The sequence below is a fragment of the Gopherus evgoodei genome, chromosome 1, assembly GCF_007399415.2.
Source record: "Gopherus evgoodei ecotype Sinaloan lineage chromosome 1, rGopEvg1_v1.p, whole genome shotgun sequence".
Lineage (NCBI taxonomy): Eukaryota > Metazoa > Chordata > Testudines > Testudinidae > Gopherus > Gopherus evgoodei.
In genome coordinates this window covers 224,978,655-224,998,752 of record NC_044322.1, presented here as the reverse complement: position 1 = coordinate 224,998,752, position 20,098 = coordinate 224,978,655, and the positions used below count along the sequence as shown (strand labels likewise).

General features: G+C 51.3%; 1 protein-coding gene across 1 annotated transcript in view; it reads left to right on the top strand.

Moving 5' to 3' along the window:
- The window catches only part of LOC115644506 (alpha-2-macroglobulin-like protein 1), a 46,480-nt gene extending 27,658 nt beyond the window's left edge, over positions 1 to 18,822 (top strand). The window contains 18 exon segments of the mRNA XM_030548955.1: positions 2,935 to 3,160; positions 3,292 to 3,418; positions 4,067 to 4,188; positions 4,769 to 4,823; positions 5,659 to 5,742; positions 9,103 to 9,279; positions 9,430 to 9,511; positions 11,050 to 11,206; positions 11,552 to 11,626; positions 12,278 to 12,440; positions 13,474 to 13,688; positions 14,965 to 15,180; positions 15,306 to 15,430; positions 15,920 to 16,010; positions 17,186 to 17,254; positions 17,614 to 17,716; positions 17,858 to 17,899; positions 18,675 to 18,822. Coding sequence (XP_030404815.1) covers positions 2,935 to 3,160; positions 3,292 to 3,418; positions 4,067 to 4,188; positions 4,769 to 4,823; positions 5,659 to 5,742; positions 9,103 to 9,279; positions 9,430 to 9,511; positions 11,050 to 11,206; positions 11,552 to 11,626; positions 12,278 to 12,440; positions 13,474 to 13,688; positions 14,965 to 15,180; positions 15,306 to 15,430; positions 15,920 to 16,010; positions 17,186 to 17,254; positions 17,614 to 17,716; positions 17,858 to 17,898 — 2,128 coding nt within the window. The 3' untranslated portion in view covers position 17,899; positions 18,675 to 18,822.
- The last annotated feature ends 1,276 nt before the right edge of the window (positions 18,823 to 20,098 follow it).

Below are 20,098 nucleotides of genomic sequence, written 5' to 3'. Positions count from 1 at the left end.
AGACAGTCTCTTCCCATTCTGTATGTGTGAAACTGATTGTTCCTTCCTAAGTGGAGCACTTTGCATTTATCTTTATTGAACTTCATCCTGTTTACCTCAGACCATTTCTCCAATTTGTCCAGATCATTTTGAATTTTGACCCTGTCCTCCAAAGCAGTTGCAATCCCTCCCAGTTTGGTATCGTCCGCAAACTTAATAAGCGTACTTTCTATGCCAACATCTAAATCGTTGATGAAGATATTGAACAGAGCCGGTCTCAAAACAGACGCCTGCGGAACCCCACTTGTTATACCTTTCCAGCAGGATTGGGAGCCATTAATAACTACTCTCTGAGTACTGTTATCCAGCCAGTTATGCACCCACCTTATAGTAGCCCCATCTAAATTGTATTTGCCTAGTTTATCGATAAGGATATCATGCGAGACCGTATCAAATGCCTTACTAAAGTCTAGGTATATCACATCCACCGCTTCTCCCTTATCCACAAGGCTCGTTATCCTATCAAAGAATGTCTTCAGATTAGTTTGACACGATTTGTTCTTTACAAATCCATGCTGGCTATTCCCCATCACCTTACCACCTTCCAAGTGTTTGCAGATGATTTCTTTAATTACCTGCTCCATTATCTTCCCTGGCACAGAAGTTAAACTAACTGGTCTGTAGTTTCCTGGGTTGTTTTTATTTCCCTTTTTATAGATGGGCACTATATTTGCCCCCTTCCAGTCTTCTGGAATCTCCCCCGTCTCCCGTGATGTCCCAAAGATAATAGCTAGAGGCTCAGATACCTCCTCTATTAACTCCTTGAGTATTCTAGGATGCATTTCATCAGGCCCTGGTGACTTGCAGGCATCTAACTTTTCTAAGTGATTTTTTACTTGCTCTTTTTTTATTTTATCTTCTAAACCTACCCTCTTCCCGTAAGCATTCACTATACTAGACTTCCTTCAGACTTCTCAGTGAAGACCGAAACAAAGAAGTCATTAAGCATCTCTGCCATTTCCAAGTCTCCCATTACTGTTTCCCCCTCCTCACTGAGCAGTGGGCTTACCCTGTCCTTGGTCTTCCTCTTGCTTCTAATGTATTGATAAAAAGTCTTCTTGTTTCCCTTTATTCCCATAGCTAGTTTGAGCTCATTTTGTGCCTTTGCCTTTCTAATCTTGCCTCTGCATTCCTGTGTTATTTGCCTATATTCGTCCTTTGTGATCTGACCTAGTTTCCATTTTTTATATGATGCCTTTTTATTTTGTAGGTCACGCAAGATCTCATAGTTAAGCCAAGGTGGTCTTTTGCCACATTTTCTATCTTTCCTAACCATTGGAATAGCTTGCTTTTGGGCCCTTAATAGCATCCCTTTGAAAAACTGCCAACTCTCCTCAGTTGTTTTTCCCCTCAGTCTTGATTCCCATGGGACCTTACCTATCAGCTCTCTGAGCTTACCAAAATCCGCCTTCCTGAAATCCATTGTCTCTATTTTGCTGTACTCTCTTCTACCCTTCCTTAGAATTGCAAACTCTATGATTTCATGATCACTTTCACTCAAGCTTCCTTCTACTTTCAAATTCTCAACGAGTTCCTCCCTATTTGTTAAAATCAAGTCTAGAACAGCTTCCCCCCAGTAGCTTTTTCAACTTTCTGAAATAAAAAGTTGTCTGCAATGCAGTCCAGGAACTTATTGTTTAGTCTGTGCCCCGCGGTGTTATTTTCCCAACATATATCTGGATAGTTGAAGTCCCTCATCACCACCAAATCTTGGGCTTTGGATGATTTTGTTAGTTGTTTGAAAAAAGCCTCATCCACCTCTTCCACCTGATTAGGTGGCCTGTAATAGACTCCCAGCACGACATCACCCGTGTTTTTTACCCCTTTTAGCCTAACCCAGAGACTCTCAACACTTCCATCTCCTATATCCATCTCCACCTCAGTCCAAGTGTGTACATTTTTAATATATAAGGCAACACCTCCTCCCTTTTTCCCCTGTCTATCCTTCCTGAGCAAACTATACCCATCTACACCAACATTCCAGTCGTGTGTATTATCCCACCAAGTTTCAGTAATGCCAACAATGTCATAGTTGTATTTATTTATTAGCACTTCCAGTTCTTCCTGCTTATTACCCATACTTCTTGCATTTGTATATAGGAATCTAAGATACTGGTTTGATCTTGCCTCCCAGCTTTGCCCTGACCCTACTTTCTCTCTGCCATTATAGCCCATGCTCCCTCCTGTTTCCAACCCATCTCCCAGGTCTTGTTCCCCACTTACCTGTGGGGTTTGCTCACCTGTCCCCATCGAACCTAGTTTAAAGCCCTCCTTAAAGCTGAACCCTATATTTGTAATGTGCCAAACAAAAAACCAGCTGGGAACTTGGGGAGCAAAGTTCAGCTCTCACCACACTTAACACAGAAAAACACACCTTTTGGTTCAGGACCTAGCATCCCCACTCAGTGGGCATCCTCTACTTGGTTCAACACCAAGTTCTCAACTTGGTAGACGCTCCCAGCTGAATTCAAAGTGTGGCTCCCATTCCCAGTATGTTTGGGTTGGAACCCACAAATCTGGATGTAACAGGAAACACTAACAATGAGGGTCTGCTGGACTATAGAAGAGTCTCCCCAAGGGCGGCAGGATGGAAGCTCTATCATTGAGGATGTTTTAAATGATCCCTGGCCAAAGCCTAGGAGAACAGATTGTAGGAGCCATCCTGGCCTGGGGGATGGACCAGATATGGCTCAGTACAAAGTCTCTTTCCATCTCTTTTTCATTCCTAAGGAGGGCTAATATCAATGGACTAGCGAGTTGTCCTGAGATTAGGGTTATTGGCTGCTCCATAATATCAGGATTGCAACTGCACACACTGAGCCTGGGACCCTGGCTTTGCTCCCATTGTAAGGTGGTGCGTTAAATTGCTTTATATGATGGTTCTCCTGCTCTCAGTCCCACTGGACACAGGGACGTCCCAGTCACAGTGCCTGACACTATCACCGAGTGGAAAGCTGGGATGTTCTGCGTGGCCAAGCTGGGCTTTGGACTTGCCCCAACCACGAGCCTTGTGACATTCCACCCCTTCTTTGTGGATGTGACGCTGCCGTACTCTGTGGTCCGGGAAGAGACCTTCACTCTAAAGGCCACAGTCTTCAACTACCTGCAGCAATGCATCCAGGTGAGTGCTCCTGCCACTCCACGTGGCAGCACGCTCGATGGAGCAGCCCTGCCATGCCCTGGAGCTCTACATCCAGCAGCTGGGCTTTCCAGGCAGGGCTAATCACTTGCCTACCTCTGTCATTCGTTCAGATCCAAGTGTCCCTGGCTAAATCCCCAGACTTCTGGCTGGAGCTATGCAGGAGCTGCAGGTACATCCACTGCCTGTGTGCAGAAGAATCCAGAACCTTCTCATGGAACATGACAGCCACAACATTGGGTAGGGCAGGGACAGTGGCGGAGGGGCGAGTAAGAGGGGCTGGGTGGCACAGAGAGACTGGGGAGTGTTATATGGAGCCTTTCACTTTTGGGTCCCCACTTGGCTCTCAGTCCAGTTCCTAGTAGGACAAGACGCAAAACCACCTTGGCACTAATTGCCTCCCCCATCCATTGACAGGATGGATGGAATTTGGAGTCCCTCTCTCATGTCCCTTGAAGGTGGGGCAGACTCTTATTGACCTTGGGTAGGGAGAGGCACACAGGTACATGCAAGGCAAGCTCGCATTGTTGCTGCCATACCGGACCCAGCCTGTCAATAAAGAGGGACTTCAGTTTTCAAGTAGCTGCTGAGTCTTCCCTCTCCACCTGTGTTGAAGTGCACTTACCATTTACAGTGATATTCTTAATGGGCCAAAATCACTCCTGGTGTAACATCACTGAGTCACTTACACAAGGGGTCAGCAATCCTTACTGGTCAGTTAGACCAGCTGGCCAATCTAGGCCAATGAGACCATTCAGACTATCAGGACCAGCTAGAGTAAGACCTTCCAGCCCCCCACCTGATCAGTGTCAACAAAATGTCAGCTGGGGCACATTGCCTCAGCCTGGCACTAGTTGTGAGGCAGACACTGTTCAAATTGATTGACAGGGGTAGTGAATATAATGGTCAGCACAGTGGTGATGGACAACATACCACAGTGTGGAGGCAGGAGGATCTTCCCCCGAGCAATGCCACGGAAGGATACACTGGTCAAACCCCTGCTAGTCCAGGTCAGTATGAGGCCAGGCTTCCCTCTGTCCCTTACGATTCTGGATCATGGGTCACCCCATTTCCCTAGTTGAAGGGGGGGAGGAGCATTTGGGGAACAAAGTTCTCATTCTGTGTCATTGGCTGAAGCCAGCATCCCAAAGCCTTTGCACCAGTCACTGCTGTCCCCAGCACTCCTATAACTCTCCTGCTTATACCCTCCCCACTGCACCATTTCCCATACCACCCTGCATGCCATACCCATGCTCCCATCTGTGCTTTTCTCGCCTCCAGTCTCCATCAGACGCCAGTTCCAGCATGTGATCACAGACCAGGGTGCCGCCTCCCTCGAGGTTTGTTCCTCTGGCTCCCTTGAGCTGACTGTGACTGGAACACTGGGGTCCTTGTGGCGGGCAGCTCAAGCCCAGCCCTCTGGGGATAAAAGGAGAGAGACCCCAGCCCGAGGCTAATGGGAGTAAAGCTCCTGACTGCTCAGGCACAATCCCTTGAGACCCGAAATCACACATGGATTTTGCAGCTGTTTGGAAATCTTGTTTGTAACCCTGTTTGTCCACTCCAATGCCCCCGTCTCTGCTCCAACAGCCAGAGGGAGTGCTCGTGGAGAAGGCTCACAGCTGCCTGCTGTGCCCTAGAGGAGGTAGGAGGGCTGCACTGGAGGGGTCTCAGGAGCCTTGTCCCTGCATTCACTAGGGGCAGGGAATGGAACTGGTGTGCAGGGATGGCAGATAAAAGAATATGTAAAACTCATTCGGTGTGATGTATCAGGACATGAAAAGACAAAAAATAATCCCTCTCGTTGGCATTCCACTGCGTCTACCACGCAACCAGGGGACAAAGCACCCTCTGCTGAGCCTCCCACCCGGTTCCCTCCAGCACAGCGCCCTCTAGCACCACACTGGGGCATTGAGGCCAGTGATAACTCAGAGGGAAGAACCCCTGCCCCCTTGAGTCCCCCACGCCCCTCCCTGCAGCATTCTAGGTTTTTCCCAGGAAGATGCCCAGCCAAGTGGTGACCAAATTTGAATCTATATGCTTGGAGTTTGGGGTAATGGCTTTCAAATTCTGATGCCATTTTATCTCCATAGTCATTCTGCCAGTGCCTTGTAAAGAGTTAGTGCAGGATCTGCAAGTACTGCTGTAATGGGGATCACAACAAGTAACTAAGGGCTGCAGGTGAGGGATCTGATGGCATAAGTGGGGCTGGCCAGGTGAAAATGAGCAAAGGGTGGTACATTAGACAGGATGATAACAAAGCTGGGAGAGTCTCCCCCACAGGAGTGTTGGGAGCTCCATCACTGGGGAATTTTTAAAACTGGGACTACCCAGAGTCCTGGAGAGTGGATTGCTCTGGCCAGGATGATGGGGGCGATCCAGATGTGAACACCTCTGATTTATTGCTAACCACCTCGTCTCCTTGGGTGGATTCCTACAGCTTGATTTCTAATGCTGTTTCTTTAATGTGTGATCATCAGGAAATACAGTCAAAGACCCTGTGTCCCTCACCCTCCCTGCTAATGTAGTGAAAGGATCAGCCAGAGCTACCATCTCTGTCTTGGGTAAGTTGCTCCAGTGTGTGAGCTCACTGACTCATGTTACAGACAAACAGGTGCTGAGCTGGGCAGCCATGTCCCATTAGTGACAGACGAATCCTCAAAAGATTTGATGCTTGTTTATTAGCGAATCTCTGCAAGATTTTCCAACCACCTTGGTTCAGAAGTTCTAGATTGGCACCCCAACCTTAAAGGGGAAGGGATTGTCCTGGAGGAAGATCCTCTGCACCTTCCTGAGCAGGACTTTGGACCAAAGAGGCTGCCCCCAGAGAATGCAGGCCAAGGCCTACACTGAGCCCAGTGCTGGCTGGGACAGGACTTTGGGAGCTTGGCTGGGATATACTCAATAATGCTTACAGCTGTGTTGAGTTTCACAGCTGTAGCACAGCCTTGCAGTGGAGAACAGACTGGCCTCAGCTGTAATGAAGCCAAGGGGGATTCTTTACAGAGGCTGCTGGACACAGAGAGACTCTGAGGTTCTCTCTGGCTCTGACTTGTGGATTCACTCATAGGCTGTGCTGCCTAGTGACCCAATACAGGATTGCTACAGGATGAGGCAGTCATGGCTGGGGCTCCTGACTGCACTATAAGGCCTGGTCTACACTACGCGTTTAAACCGATTTTAGTAGCGTTAAACCGATTTAACCCTGCACCCGTCCACACGAGGCCCTTTATATCGATATAAAGGGCTCTTAAAACCGGTTTCTGTACTCCTCCCCGACGAGAGGAGTAGCGCTGAAATTGGTATTACCATAACGGATTGGGGTTAGTGTGGCCGCAAATCGACGGTATTAGCATCCGAGTGGTATCCCACAGTGCACCACTGTGACCACTCTGGAAAGCAATCTGAACTCGGATGCAGTGGCCAGGTAGACAGGAAAAGCCCCGCGAACTTTTGAATTTCATTTCCTGTTTGCCCAGCATGGAGCTCTGATCAGCATGGGTGGCAATGCAGTCCCAAATCCAAAAAGAGCTCCAGCATGGACCGTATGGGAGATACTGGATCTGACAGCTGTATGGGAAGACAAATCTGTTCTATCAGAGCTTCGTTACAGAGGACGAAATGCCAAAGCATTTGAAAAAAATCTCCAGGCTATGATACAGAGTCCACAGCACAGTGCTGTATGACAAGCGTAACGGAAAGCCAAAGAATCAAATGGACGCTCGTGGAGGAAGGGAGGGAGGACTGAGGACTCTAGCTATCCCACAGTCCCTGCAGTCTCCGAAAAGTGTTTGCATTCTTGGCTGAGCTCCCAATGCCTGTAGGGTCAAACACATTGTCCAGGGTGGTTCAGGGTATATCTCGTCAATTTACTCCCCCTCCCCCCCGTGAAAGAAAAGGGAAAAAATTAATTTCTTGACTTTTTTCAATGTCACGGTATGTCTACTGCATGCTGCTGGTAGACGCGGTGCCGCGGCACTGAACAGCAGCATCCTCTCCCCTCCCTTCCCTGGTGGCAGACGGTACAGTGCAGAAGGACTGGTAGCCGTCTTATCATCATCCCATGAGTGCTCCTGGCTGGCCTCAGGTGAGGTCGGCTGGGGGCGCCTGGGTAAAAATAGGAATGACTCCCGGTTATTCCCAGCAGATGGTACAGAATGGCTGGTAACAGTCCTCATCATAGCAACTGGGGGCTGAGCTCCATCAGCCCCTCCCCGTTCATGTCTAAAGAAAAGATTCTGTACTGCGTGGACTATCATAGCAGTGGGATGCTGGGCTCCTCTCCCCCACGCTGTTTAATGTCCTGCCTGGACTATCATAGCAGCTGGAGGCTGCCTCCCCCTCATTTTATCCCACTAAAAAGTCAGTGTTTCTTATTCCTGCATTCTTTATTACTTCATCACACAAATGGGGGGACCCTGCAATAGTAGCCCAGGAGGGTTGGGAGAGGAGGGAAGCAACGGGTGGGGTTGTTGCAAAAGCACCCCCTAGAATGGCATGCAGCTCATCATTTCTGCGGGATCTGACACAAAGCGGCTGTGCTCTCTGGTACACTGGTTCTCTAATACACTTGCCCCATATTCTAGGCAGGACTGACTCTATTTTTAGATACAACATAAAGGAGGGAATGACCCGGGGGGTCATTCCTATTTTTGTCTTTGTGCCCCCGGCCGACCTCAGCGAAGGTCAGCCAGGAGCACCCATGACAGCAGCAGACGGTACAGAATAACTGATAACCGTCATCTCATCGCCAATTTACAATGGCACAGCAGACGGTGCAGAACAACTGGTAACCATCTCTGCTACCTTGCAAAGGCAAATGAATGCTGCTGTGTAGCGCTGCAGTACCGCCTCTGTCAGCAGCATCCAGTACACATACTGTGACAGTGACAAAAGGCAAAACGGGCTCCATGGTTGCCATGCTATGGTGTCTGCCAGAGCAATCCAGGGAAAAAGGGCGCAAAATGATTGTCTGCCATTGCTTTCACGGAGGAAGGAATGAGTGACGACATTTACCCATAATAACCCGCAACACTGTTTTTGCACCATCATGCATTGGGATCTCAACCCAGAATTCCAATGGGAGGGGGAGACTGCGGAAACTATGGGATAACTACGGGATAGCTACCCACAGTGCAATGCTCCAGAAATCGACGCTAGCCTCGGTACATGGACGCACACCACCGAATTATTGTGCTTTGTGTGGCCGCATGCACTAGACTTTATACAATTTGTCTTACAAAACCAGTTCATGTAAAATCAGAATAATCCTGTAGTGTAGACGTACCCCAAGAGACTTGCTTTAAGACAGCCCCTAGGATATAACAGAGAAGAAGACTTCTCCACCTCAGATTTACAGCATTTTCCACTCCCAGTCAGGTGAGAACAGATACTATCCTCTTTGGATTTCAGTCCTTCTGATCTGGACAGATAAAAGATTGAGGCAACTGCAGTGATGAAACATAATGACATCCAAGCTGCCACTTACCTACTAACACTATCTGCTTGCCTTAAAGGCCAGTAAAATCTCAGGCCCTGCAAGAGTGCCTCTGTGTTACTCTCCCTGTGTAACATGGTCACCTCTCAGCACAGCCAAACAGCCCCATTGGTATCCTTTTACAAGCAGGGCTCATTGTAATTAGAGTTCAGTTCAGCATTTTTAACTGGAGGATTGAGGCAAAAGGTTTTCAGTCAGTTCACACTGTATCCAACCTGTGTTGTTCTCCCCAGATTAGACATTTGCCAAACACCCATAACTTCCCATGAGTCCCACTCCTGCATCCCCACAGCCATAGCTCTCATCCTGGTAATTAAAGATTGACCTGTCAGATCTGGGCTGGGCACCCCAGGTTGTTTTGAATGATCAGCCACAAGAAAGCATTTAAGATTGCACTGAAGGTTCTTTTTTCCCCTCCCCCTGGCAGGTGACATCATGGGGACGGCGCTGCAGAACCTGGACTGGCTGGTGCAGATGCCCAGTGGCTGTGGGGAGCAGAACATGGGGCTGTTTGCCCCCATCATCTACGTGCTGCAGTATCTGGAGAAGACGGGGCAGCTGACCCCGGAGATCAGGGAGAGGGCAACGGGATTCCTGCACAGCGGCAAGTACCTTGAGCCCAGCTCCACTAGCATCCAGCCTGGCATCTGCTGTGCCAATAACCTCCTGCCCCTCTCCTGCACCCCTCTGTCACTATCGGCCTTCTCCCTGGCACTGCTGTGCAGTATATGAGTTTTCTTTCCCCTATCCCCAGGGTACCAGAGGCAGCTCCTGTATAAGCACAGCCATGGTGCTTACAGTGCCTTTGGGGAGCGTGATAGAGAGGGGAACATGTGGTAAGAGCTGGTGCCTTCCCTTGCTTCTGATGCTCAGCCTGGATAGATGCCTGCTGCTACAACTGGGGAAAGATCATCTGATACACACATGCCTTTGCTGGGAGCAGTGACTCTGAGAAAGGCCTAGTGAGAGCAGATTAGATAGGCATTGGCAAAGTGATATGGCTGCTAGATGGCCAGTGTGGTTTGGGTGGCACACACAGGGGAATCGCCTCACAGAGCAGGGCAGGGGTGGGGAAAGCTAGTGCCCAGCTCTGTGGCTCTGGGCATCCCAGGGCAGGAAGCCATTGACAGACTGTAGAAAGCTCAGAGAAGAGAAACCAAAATGATCAGGTGGGTGGAAGAGAAATGGAAATTGCTGAATCTGCCTGGTTTGGCTCTGTGATGCCATAATCACACCCCCTCCCCCTCCCAGTCCCCTTAGACAACTGCCCACAGGTATCTGCAAGACATAAACAAGGAGGAGGGAGAGGGATTAGTGGTTGGAGGCATGACAGGTTACTTGGGGATAATGGGATGGAATTAAGAAAGGGGGAATATAGACTGAAGATTAGGAACTCTTCCTGGTAGTGAGAGGTGGGAACTGATTCCCAGGAGAAGAAAGCAAGGGCCCATCACATTGGACTTTTCAAACTAGACTGGACAAAGCACTAGAACATGCACTGTAGGGAAGCCATGCTGAGTTGGTCCTACAGAGAAGGGCTGGATGGGACCAAATGGGGAACTTCTACCCAGGGCCGCCCAGAGGATTCCGGGGGCCTGGGGCCATCGGTGGCAGGCGGCTCCAGTTGACCTCCCGCAGGCACGCGTGCGGGAGGTCCACAGGAGCCGTGGGACCGGCAAGCAGCAGGGGCCCTCCCGTGCAGCGAAATGTCTAGAGCCGGCCCTGTTCTGCGGCGGGGGGCCCTTCTGTTCTGGGACCCGCTGCTGAAGTGCCCTGAAGACCTGTGGGGGGCCCCCCGCCGGCGAATTACCGCCGAAGCGAGACCCGCCGCCGAAGTGCAGCCCGCTCTTCGGCAGTAATTTGGTGGCGGGGGGCCCCCGCAGCGGGTCTTTGGGGCACTTCGGCGGCAGGTCCCTGAACGGAAGGGCCCCCCGCTGCCGAATTACCGCCAGAGACCGGGTTGCACTTCGGCGGCAGGTCCCGCTTCGGCGGTAATGCGATGGCGGGGGGTCCTTCCGCCCCGGAGCGGAAGGACTCCCCCGCCAGCGAAGACCGGGAGCAGAAGAAGCTCCAGGGCCCGGCCCCGCAAGAGTTTTCTGGGGCCCCCGAGCGAGTGAAGGACCCCGCTCCAGGGGCCCCAAAAAACTCTCGTGGGGGCCCCTGCGGAGCCCGGGGCAAATTGCCGCTCTTGCCCCCCCCCCCGGGCGGCCCTGCTTCTACCTCTCACTGTATAAATCAGCTGGACCAAAGTCATTCTTGGTGTAATGGTGCTGAGTTCAATGGTCTGCTGCTGGGGAGGAATTTAAGCTTTTGTGTCTTTGTCTGTCTCTCCCCATGTCCCCCCCCACACCTTCCCTGACCCCCACCTTCCTAGGCTGATGGCATTTGTGGTTAAGAGTTTTGGACAAGCCAAAAAATCCATCTTCATAGATGACAAGAACATTCAAGATGCCTTGAAATGGCTGGAGCTTCACCAGCTTCCCAGTGGCTGCTTTACCAACAAAGGGAGGCTCTTCCACTCTTCCATGAAGGTAAATAGAAGCCAAACCAAATAGGGGAGCTGAGCACACATGGGCAGATGCTGTGACAGGAAAGGATTATGGGGGCCAAGGAGAATCCTGGGAGATCAGCCCTGGGATTCCTCTCACCAGCCCTATAGGGAACAGAGTCTAGGGTAGATCCCTTAGGATTCTCACAGGGGACACACCCCAAGGAAACACCTCCTCAACCCTAGAAACCCCTTTAAATAGGAAAATGGGTCTTGACTAGGCCCCGGGGCTCTCCACAGGGGTCACACCCATTAGAATGGCATTTGATTGCTAACATGTGCTGCATGTCCACTCTCCCATCTCTCTATGTTCTGATACTTTCCGCAGGGTGGTGTGAATGATGAGATCTCTCTGGGGGCCTACATCACTGCAGCACTGCTGGAGCTGGGGCAGCCACTGAAGGTGAACCTGTCCGCCTCATCCCCCCATCTCCCCCTTTCCTCCTTTAGGGCTTTAGCTGGGCACTGCTGTGAGGAAGCTGAGCAGGCTGGAATCCCTCTGGGCAGGCACTGATGGGGCACTGCTTTAGAGAAGTTCGCACTGCTGCAACCGTTTCTGTGGCATGGCACCAAGAGGGCAGGGCTCTGAGGCTGTTCCACTGTTGGCATCTGCCAGGCCAGGTGTTGATAAGGCACTGCCTGGAGGAAGCTCACACTCGGCATAATTGGCATGGTGTGACAGAGCAGTGGGGTTAGTAATGCAGGAGTCCTGGTGCATCTCCACGGCAGGCACATTGTAGAGCTGTTGCGGTGTAGAGTTAAAAGCACTCAGTGGGGCAGATTCTGCTCTGTTACACAAGCGTAGCTGGAGTAACTCTACTGGCATTCACGGAGTTACACCTGTTTCACAGAGATCAGAGACTGGCCCATAGTGTTGCTGTGCCGGTGTAGCTGCTGTACCAGTGCAGACTCGAGGGGTCTCATTCATCCCCAGTTTAAGCCCACTGAAGTTAGTGCAATTGTCCCCAAGTTTGTACATGGTCCTAGCTAGCCTGCAGATAAAGGGATACCAGTTGTCTGAGATGTGACTGTGTGGGCATCTTCTCCTGCACAGGGCAGCATGGTGCAGCCCGCCTTACGTTGCCTCATTCACGCCGTTCACAATGTCACCAACATTTACACGGAAGCCGTGTTGGCCTATGCCTTCGCCCTGGCCGGGGACTATGAGGTGACCCAGGAGCTGCTGTACAAGCTGGATGAACAGGCCATCAGATCAGGTACTGGGTTAGACTGGCAGCTCTTCAGGGCAGGGACTGTTGTCTGATTTGCTGGGAGCAAAGCAGCATGCACCTGCCCAGTGCGGTGTGAATGGTCAGTAGGCAGCGGCAGCGCAGGTCAAGCCCTGTGGGGTTTGAAGTCTGTAAAGCCAGGCAGGCTGCTTTGTGAGGGACTGAACAGGGGCTCAGGAGGCTGCTTTCATGGCTTTTAACTGCACTGCAGGCTCCAGGAGTTAGACCTGCCCAGACATACTCAGCAGTAAAACCTAACACGCACATGCAAATGGCAAAACTCTCAGCGACTTCCATGGGAACAGAGGTAGGCCAGGGCTGAGTGCTTTTGAAACCCTCCGCCCGATTACAAATGCTCTGATTTTGTCGGATATTTAGAGCTGTTGGAGCACTTCCAGGAGCAGGGGTCCTGCAGGCTGCTGGACAGGAACAGTGAACATGGTAACAGGCTACAGTATGTGAAGGGTGTCAAGTATCAGAGGGTAGCCGTGTTAGTCTGGATCTGTAAAAGCAGCAAAGAATCCTGTGGCACCTTATAGACTAACAGACGTTTTGGAGCATGAGCTTTCGTGGGTGAATACATGCATCTGAGGAAGTGGGTATTCACCCACGAAAGCTCATGCTCCAAAACGTCTGTTAGTCTATAAGGTGCCACAGGATTCTTTGCTGCTTTTATGTGAAGGGTGTGATCACCAAGCAGGAAGAGGAAGTGGATTGTGGGGGTGGATCTCACGGGCTGCAGTAGAGCAACAGGGGGTATTTCAGGTTGGACAATCAGGAAACACTTCCTAACACAGAGGATTCTGTGAGAATGAGCAACTTTCCTCAAGGGAAGGGGTGGAAGGCCCATCATTCAGAACACTGAGATCTAGGACTGGACAAATCCCCAGAGCACAGACTGTAGGGAGCAATCCTGGGTTGGGCTCCTGGGGATGGCTGGGATGATTCCACTAGGGCTTTCCCCATCTCTAGAGATGCATTTTCCCCCAGGTAACTCGTGTGTTATATTTTCCTTTCCTAGGAGGCCAAATCCACTGGAGCCCCAATCCCAGCTCCCCGGCTGCCACAGATTTCTGGCCTGGGACTCAGTCAGTGGATGTTGAGCTGACAGCCTATGTGCTCCTGGCTTACGTCTCCAAACCACGCATAAACGCAGAGGACATGGCCACTGCTGCCGGCATCGTGGCCTGGTTGGCCCGGCAGCAGAATGCCCACGGAGGGTTTGCTTCCACCCAGGTGATAAGTGGCTCCCATCAAAGACAGAGCCCCTCTCCCTCTAGGGTGTCGGGTGGAGGAATAGGTTGGGAGCTGAATCTCCATACAGGGCAGCTTTTTAGATTCATAGACTCTAGGACTGGAAGGGACCTTGAGAAGTCATCGAGTCCAGTCCCCTGCCCTCATGGCAGGACCAAATACTGTCTAGACCATTCCTGATAGACATTTATCTAACCTACTCTTAAATATCTCCAGAGATGGAGATTCCACAACCTCCCTAGGCAATTTATTCCAGTGTTCAACCACCCTGTCAGTTAGGAACTTTTTCCTAATGTCCAACCTAAACCTCCCTTGCTACAGTTTAAGCCCATTGCTTCTTGTTCTATCATTGGAGGCTAAGGTGAACAAGTTTTCTCCCTCCTCCTGATGACACCCTTTTAGATACCTGAAAACTGCTATCATGTCCCCTCTCAGTCTTCTGTTTTCCAAACTAAACAAACCCAATTCCTTCAGCCTTCCTTCATAGGTCATGTTCTCAAGACCTTTAATCATTCTTGTTGCTCTTCTCTGGACCCTCTCCAATTTCTCCACATCTTTCTTGAAATGCGGTGCCCAGAACTGGACACAATACTCCAGCTGAGGCCTAACCAGCGCAGAGTAGAGTGGAAGAATGACTTCTCATGTCTTGCTCACAACACACCTGTTAATGCATCCCAGAATCATGTTTGCTTTTTTTGCAACAGCATCACACTGTTGACTCATATTTAGCTTGTGGTCCACTATAACCCCTAGATCCCTTTCTGCCATACTCCTTCCTAGACAGTCTCTTCCCAATCTGTATGTGTGAAACTGATTGTTCCTTCCTAAGTGGAGCACTTTGCATTTGTCTTTATTAAACTTCATCCTGCTTACTTCAGACTCTTTGTGGCCCCAGGAGAGCAAACACTAGCACTGCTTTGCCCGGGGGAGTTATCCCACTGCCTGGGAGGGTGAATGCAGGTGCTAGTGCCTTGCAGGGTGATTGTTCTTGGGAGCTGGTGCTATGTACCCAGTGCTAATGTTGTGGGCTGTGGCCCCTGCTGCACTCAGGAACAGAGAATGTGAATCCCGCTGCTAATTCCTTTGGGGAGTGCCCCTGTATTCAAGCAGAGGGAGGAGAAGCCTAGTGCTTATACCCAGGGGCACAGATCCCGCTGCACTTGGAGAATGGAGGGGGGTATTCCCCAGGTGCACAGGTCACTCCCTATGCCCACAGGGTTTGACACAAACAGTGAGGTAGCTGTCTCTTCCTTCCCAGGATACGGTGGTTGCACTGCAGGCCCTGGCTAAGTATGCAGCCCGGACATTCAGCACATTGGCACAGGTGACAGTGACGGTGAAGTCTCAGGGGAACTTTGAGAGGAAGTTCCAGGTCACTCACAAGAACCGGCTGCTGCTGCAGCAAGCAGTGCTAATGGAAATCCCCGGGGAGTTCTCAGTGCAGGCCCAGGGCAGTGGCTGCGTCTATGCCCAGGTGAGTCACTGGGGAGTGTGTCTGAGACAAGGGGGAATTGCTGCTGGTCGGGGTTGGGAAATCTGCCGCTTCCCTCCACACGGCATTTCTGATTTGTCACTTCCCCTCCTCTTGCTCCTCTGCAGACAGTGCTGAGATACTATGAGCCTCCTCCATGAGTCTCCATGACCTTCTCTCTGCGCGTCACCACACAGCTGATCGACTGCGCCAAGGGCAATGCGCGCTTCCTCACCGTCCACATCCACGTCAGGTAACCCTGCAATTTCCCCCCATGTATACACCATTTGCCTGTGACGCAGCCTCTGCTTGGAGCAAAGCAGGGAGTGTCAGAGCTGGGCAGGAGATCAGGCCACCTGGCTGGGGGATGCAGAGAGCTTTGGTAGCTGGGAATAAGGCAAGCCAAAGGGCTGGGGTGCTTATCCGTGTGGGGAAAGGACAGCAGGGAGAGATGGGGAGGAAGGTCAGAACCAGTTGCCTGTCAAGGGGGTGGGACAGTAGGAGGGTCCTGCAGCTTTAACCAGTGGGGGGAGGAGCCTGATAGGTACAAAGAAGGGAATCTCTGAGGGATACCCAAGAGGGTGGGGCAGTTAAGAGCAGGGTGATCCCATTAGCCCCCAGATCTTCAAATGCAAGGCCTCATCTCCCTGCCAGGACACTGTGCTGGCGAGGACTGATGGGGAGGAAATGTTACAGACTCATTTAGCCCTTGCTCACAGTCTGATCATCTCCCCACTCCCAGCTACATCGGGAGCAGAGTCACTTCCAACATGGTGATTGTGGAGGTCTCCCTGCTGTCTGGATTCAGTCTGGCTTCGGGCTCCCGCATATCGGTAAGGAACCTTGGCATCAGAATGGGGGCCATGGCGAAGGGTGAGGTGGTGAATCACTGGTGGGATCTGTCCTTGCGAGGGCGGGGACGCTTAGACAGCTGTGGGAACCCCTCTGTTCACTTGCTGCTCAGCCCTCACTCAGCTGCTCCCACAATCCTCCATAACACTTGGAGCCTTTGTACTACCTTGGGTCACCACTGATCTCTCTCTACACTCTACTCCCAGGCTGCCTAGCTTCTGGGAATCTGGAGCCTTCCCTCTCCTGTGTTTGGAGCAGTACTAGTATTCGTGAGCTGGGCGAGGAGTCAGACCAAACAGCAACTGGCCTGATTGTGAATCAGAGCATATGTCCAGCAGATGGACCCAGAACTGCTCCAGTTGCTGCAAAGAGGATTTACAGGCGGTAGCCATGTACACCATATCCATGCCCCTCGCTCCTGGGAGGGGGAGATTGTCCCAGCTCATTTGGAGAGCATCTGGGCAGGACCCTGCTCTTCCCTGGGCCTGCAAGAATTATCACGAGTAAAGCACATATTTTTAACAGTGACAGTAATGAACCACTGGAACATGTTACCAGCAGTCATGGTGGGTTCTCCATCACTGACAGTGTTTAAACCAACTCTAGGAATTATTTTGGGGATGTTTTATGGTCTATGTTGAGGTCACAGTGGTACCTTCCGGCCTCGGAATCTATGAATAAACTCTCCATGAGGGGACACCTGAGGAAATGAAACCTGACATAAGAGCAGAGGTGGGGCACTTCTCAGACCATCCCTCTGAACCTATAGTCCAGGGGTCGGCAACCTTTCAGCAGTGGTGTGCCGAGTCTTCATTTATTCACTTTAATGTAAGGTTTTGCGTGCCAGTAATACATTTTAACGTCTTTAGAAGGTCTCTTTCTATAAGTCTATAATATATAACTAAACTATTATTGTATGTAAAGTAAACAAGGTTTTAAAAATGTTTAAGAAGCTTCATTTAAAAGTAAATTAAAATGCAGAGCCCCTTGGACCAGTGGCCAGGACCCAGGCAATGAGAGTGCCACTGAAAATCAGCTTGCGTGCTGCCTTTGGCACGTGTGCCATAGGTTGCCTTCCCCTGCTATAGACCTTCTCACACTCCTTTCCCTGGGGGGAGGAAGAGGAGCTCAGAAATTTTCTTATCTCCTATCTCAGCTGCAGCAGAGACCCCTCATTAGGAAAATGGAGGTGAAAATTGATGCAATCTTCATTTATCTGGAGAAAGTAAATTTGAACAATAGCTTTTGGTCTGGACAAGAAGTAGGGGTGGCTGGGCTGCAGGGCAGGACTGAGGGGCATTGGCAGAGCTGTGTGGAGAGCCCAGCACTGTAATAGCAGGGGGCTTCAGGGCAGGACTGAAGGGCATTGGCAGGGCTGTTCAGTGGGGAAGCTTGTATAGCCCTGTCCCTATGTCTGGTGTTTGCCAATCCTGGTAGTTGCTCCTTTTCTAAAATCCTGACCCTCTAACAGCCTGGAGCGCTTTAAGAGGAGAAAGTCACGTCAAGCCCTGACCAAGGCAGGTGTGTAACTTCTTTCTCTCTAACCCTCCCTTCCCGGGCTGGTCTCCCTCCTACCTCCACAAGCTGAGCGATGAGTCACAGACTTTTGTCCTGCAACTGGAACAAGAGATTGAGGTGAAGGGCCTGAAACCAGCCAACATCAAAGTCTATGACTACTACCAGCCAGGTGGGTTGTCGTGGCTGCTGTGTATACAGGCAGGGAGCTGAGGCTCTTCGTGGCCTCCAAGCTGTGGCTGAAGGGAGCTGGTGTCAGACGCTGCACACTATACCCCAGGTGTAATTCTGGCTTTCTTGTTTCCCATTGCAGAGGAACGAGCCCTGGCTGACTATAACACTGCCTGCAGCTGAGGTAGGTGTGAGCTCTGGCCCACAGAGAGGCTAACCAGCAGCTCGGGAGCTGACAGCTGGGGGCGGGGTGGGTGAGAGGGGATGTCTGGGGTGGGATATGATGGGACTCCAGAGGGCAGGAGGTGCCCCAGGGGAGAGTCGGGTGGCTGCTAGGTCGTGAGGAGCACTTGTCAGGACACAGCGAGGAATCCCTGCAGGGGACTGGGGAAGAAGGGCTGAGAGAGGGGTCTCCTGTGGGGGTGGAAGGACCACTCTGTTGTGCGGGGAGCTGAAACCCTTGTGGTGGGAGGGAGGAGTTGTGGGGGAAGCAGGAGCCCTGCTTGTCATGGGGTAAAAAGGGAGCAGCAGCTGGGATGGTGCCACCATGTCTGGGGGGGGAGAAGGAATCTGGCCTGAGGAGTGGGGCTGAGCTATTTGTCCCTGTCTCCTGTTGGTTCCTGCAACCACTACACACACCAGGCAGCTGTCGCTGACTCTGTGCAAGCTGCCTCTGAAGGGATAAAATGGAGCCTCACTCCAGAAAACACTTCACTGGGGCTGGATCTAAGACAGAACTCCGCCCAAGGAGCTAAGAAGCCTACCCACTGCTGGCCAAGGCAGGGCCTGTGCCAAAACCCACTGAGGCCAAGGTTGGGCTGGATCACACCCATCCTGCCTCCCTGCTCTAACACAGCAGCCTCGCTGCTTTCCCAGATGATACCAAGGGGGACAGAATCTCCCAAGTGTTTGTAGTGAGTTTGTAGTGTAGTGGATAATTGCTCTGCCCTGTCTTTCAGCACAGGGGGGAGGAGGCTGGATAGAAGCGAAGCATCCAGCAGTGACTCCCACCACAGCTTGATAACCTTCCTGCAGCCTCCTGCTGGGAAGTGGGGAAGGCAATGGCTGTGCTGCATTGTAGGGAACCTGTGAGGGATTCATGGAGGAGCTTCTGGCTGGGGAGACTGGATTATGGCTTCCTGCCCTGCTCGCAGTTCCTGTCTGACTTTTCTTTCCAGGAGGAGGGTGTCTGGCTTCAAGTCAATTTAATCTGGGGAATTGCCCAAGGAAAAGAATTAAAAAATTGCATGCAAGGTTCGTTTGATGGTCACTGCAGAATGATGGGATCTCGCAGGGATGATGATGGTGCATAATCAGCAGATGTGAGTTCCCTGGTTCTGGTAATTGATTAGTCCTGTCACCCATAATCTCTCACTATGGTATCTGACATCAGTGGGGCATGACTGACAGAGGACTGTTGGAAAGCTGTCAGCAGCTGACTGTCCCAATCCTGTGAAAAGGAAAGCAAAGGATTTACAAAGTGTTCCTGACTGACATGGGGAGGGGGAAAGAAAAAAGAAACACACACAACCCTGAGAAAAAATAACACAAGCGGCCGATGGAGATTTAGGACACTTTGGCCATATGAAACTTCCCAGCAACAGCAAGGATAGCAATCCCCTCCTGCTGCTTCAACATCCCAGGCCGCAACCACTTGAGCTAAAGCTAAAGGAGAATATCACTCCACTGACAGCATAAGGTGGTGCTGATTCCATCCAGCAGAAGGTGGTACGCCTCTACCCCGATATAACACGACCTAATTTAACACGAATTTGGGTATTAACGCGGTAAAGCAGCGCTCTGCGGGGGCGGGGCTGCTTTATCGCGTTATATCTGGCTGTGGGGCTCGGGCAGAGATATAAAGGGCCTGGGGCTCCCTGCAAAGTGGCTGGAGACCGGGGCTCTTTAAATCACTGTTGGAGCCTTGCCACCGCTACCCCACTGCCAGGAGCGGCGCCAGGGTTTTTGGCGCCCTAGGCGCAGGGCCGGCTTTAGCCATTTCACCGCCCCAAGCTGGTCCTGTGGCTCCCTGAGGCACACCTGCGGGAGGTCCACCGGAGCAGCCTGCCACCCTCCCGAATCCTGGTGCCCTAGGCGACGGTCTAGGTCACCTAAATGGAAATGCCGGCCCTGCCCACTGCTACCCCGACATAACAGGGTTCCACCTGTAATGCGGTAAGATTTTTTGGCTCCCGAGGACTGCGTTATATCGGGGTAGAGGTGTTTTGCCTATGCACATTAGTCTGTTCATTACAATAACATTTTGCCTTCCCTAGCATCTTTCATCTGAGAATGCTAAAGGGCTTTGCACACATGAATAAGCTGAGTGTCACCTCACCCTTTGGAGACAGGTATCTTCCCACTCCATGCCCCTTGTACAGAT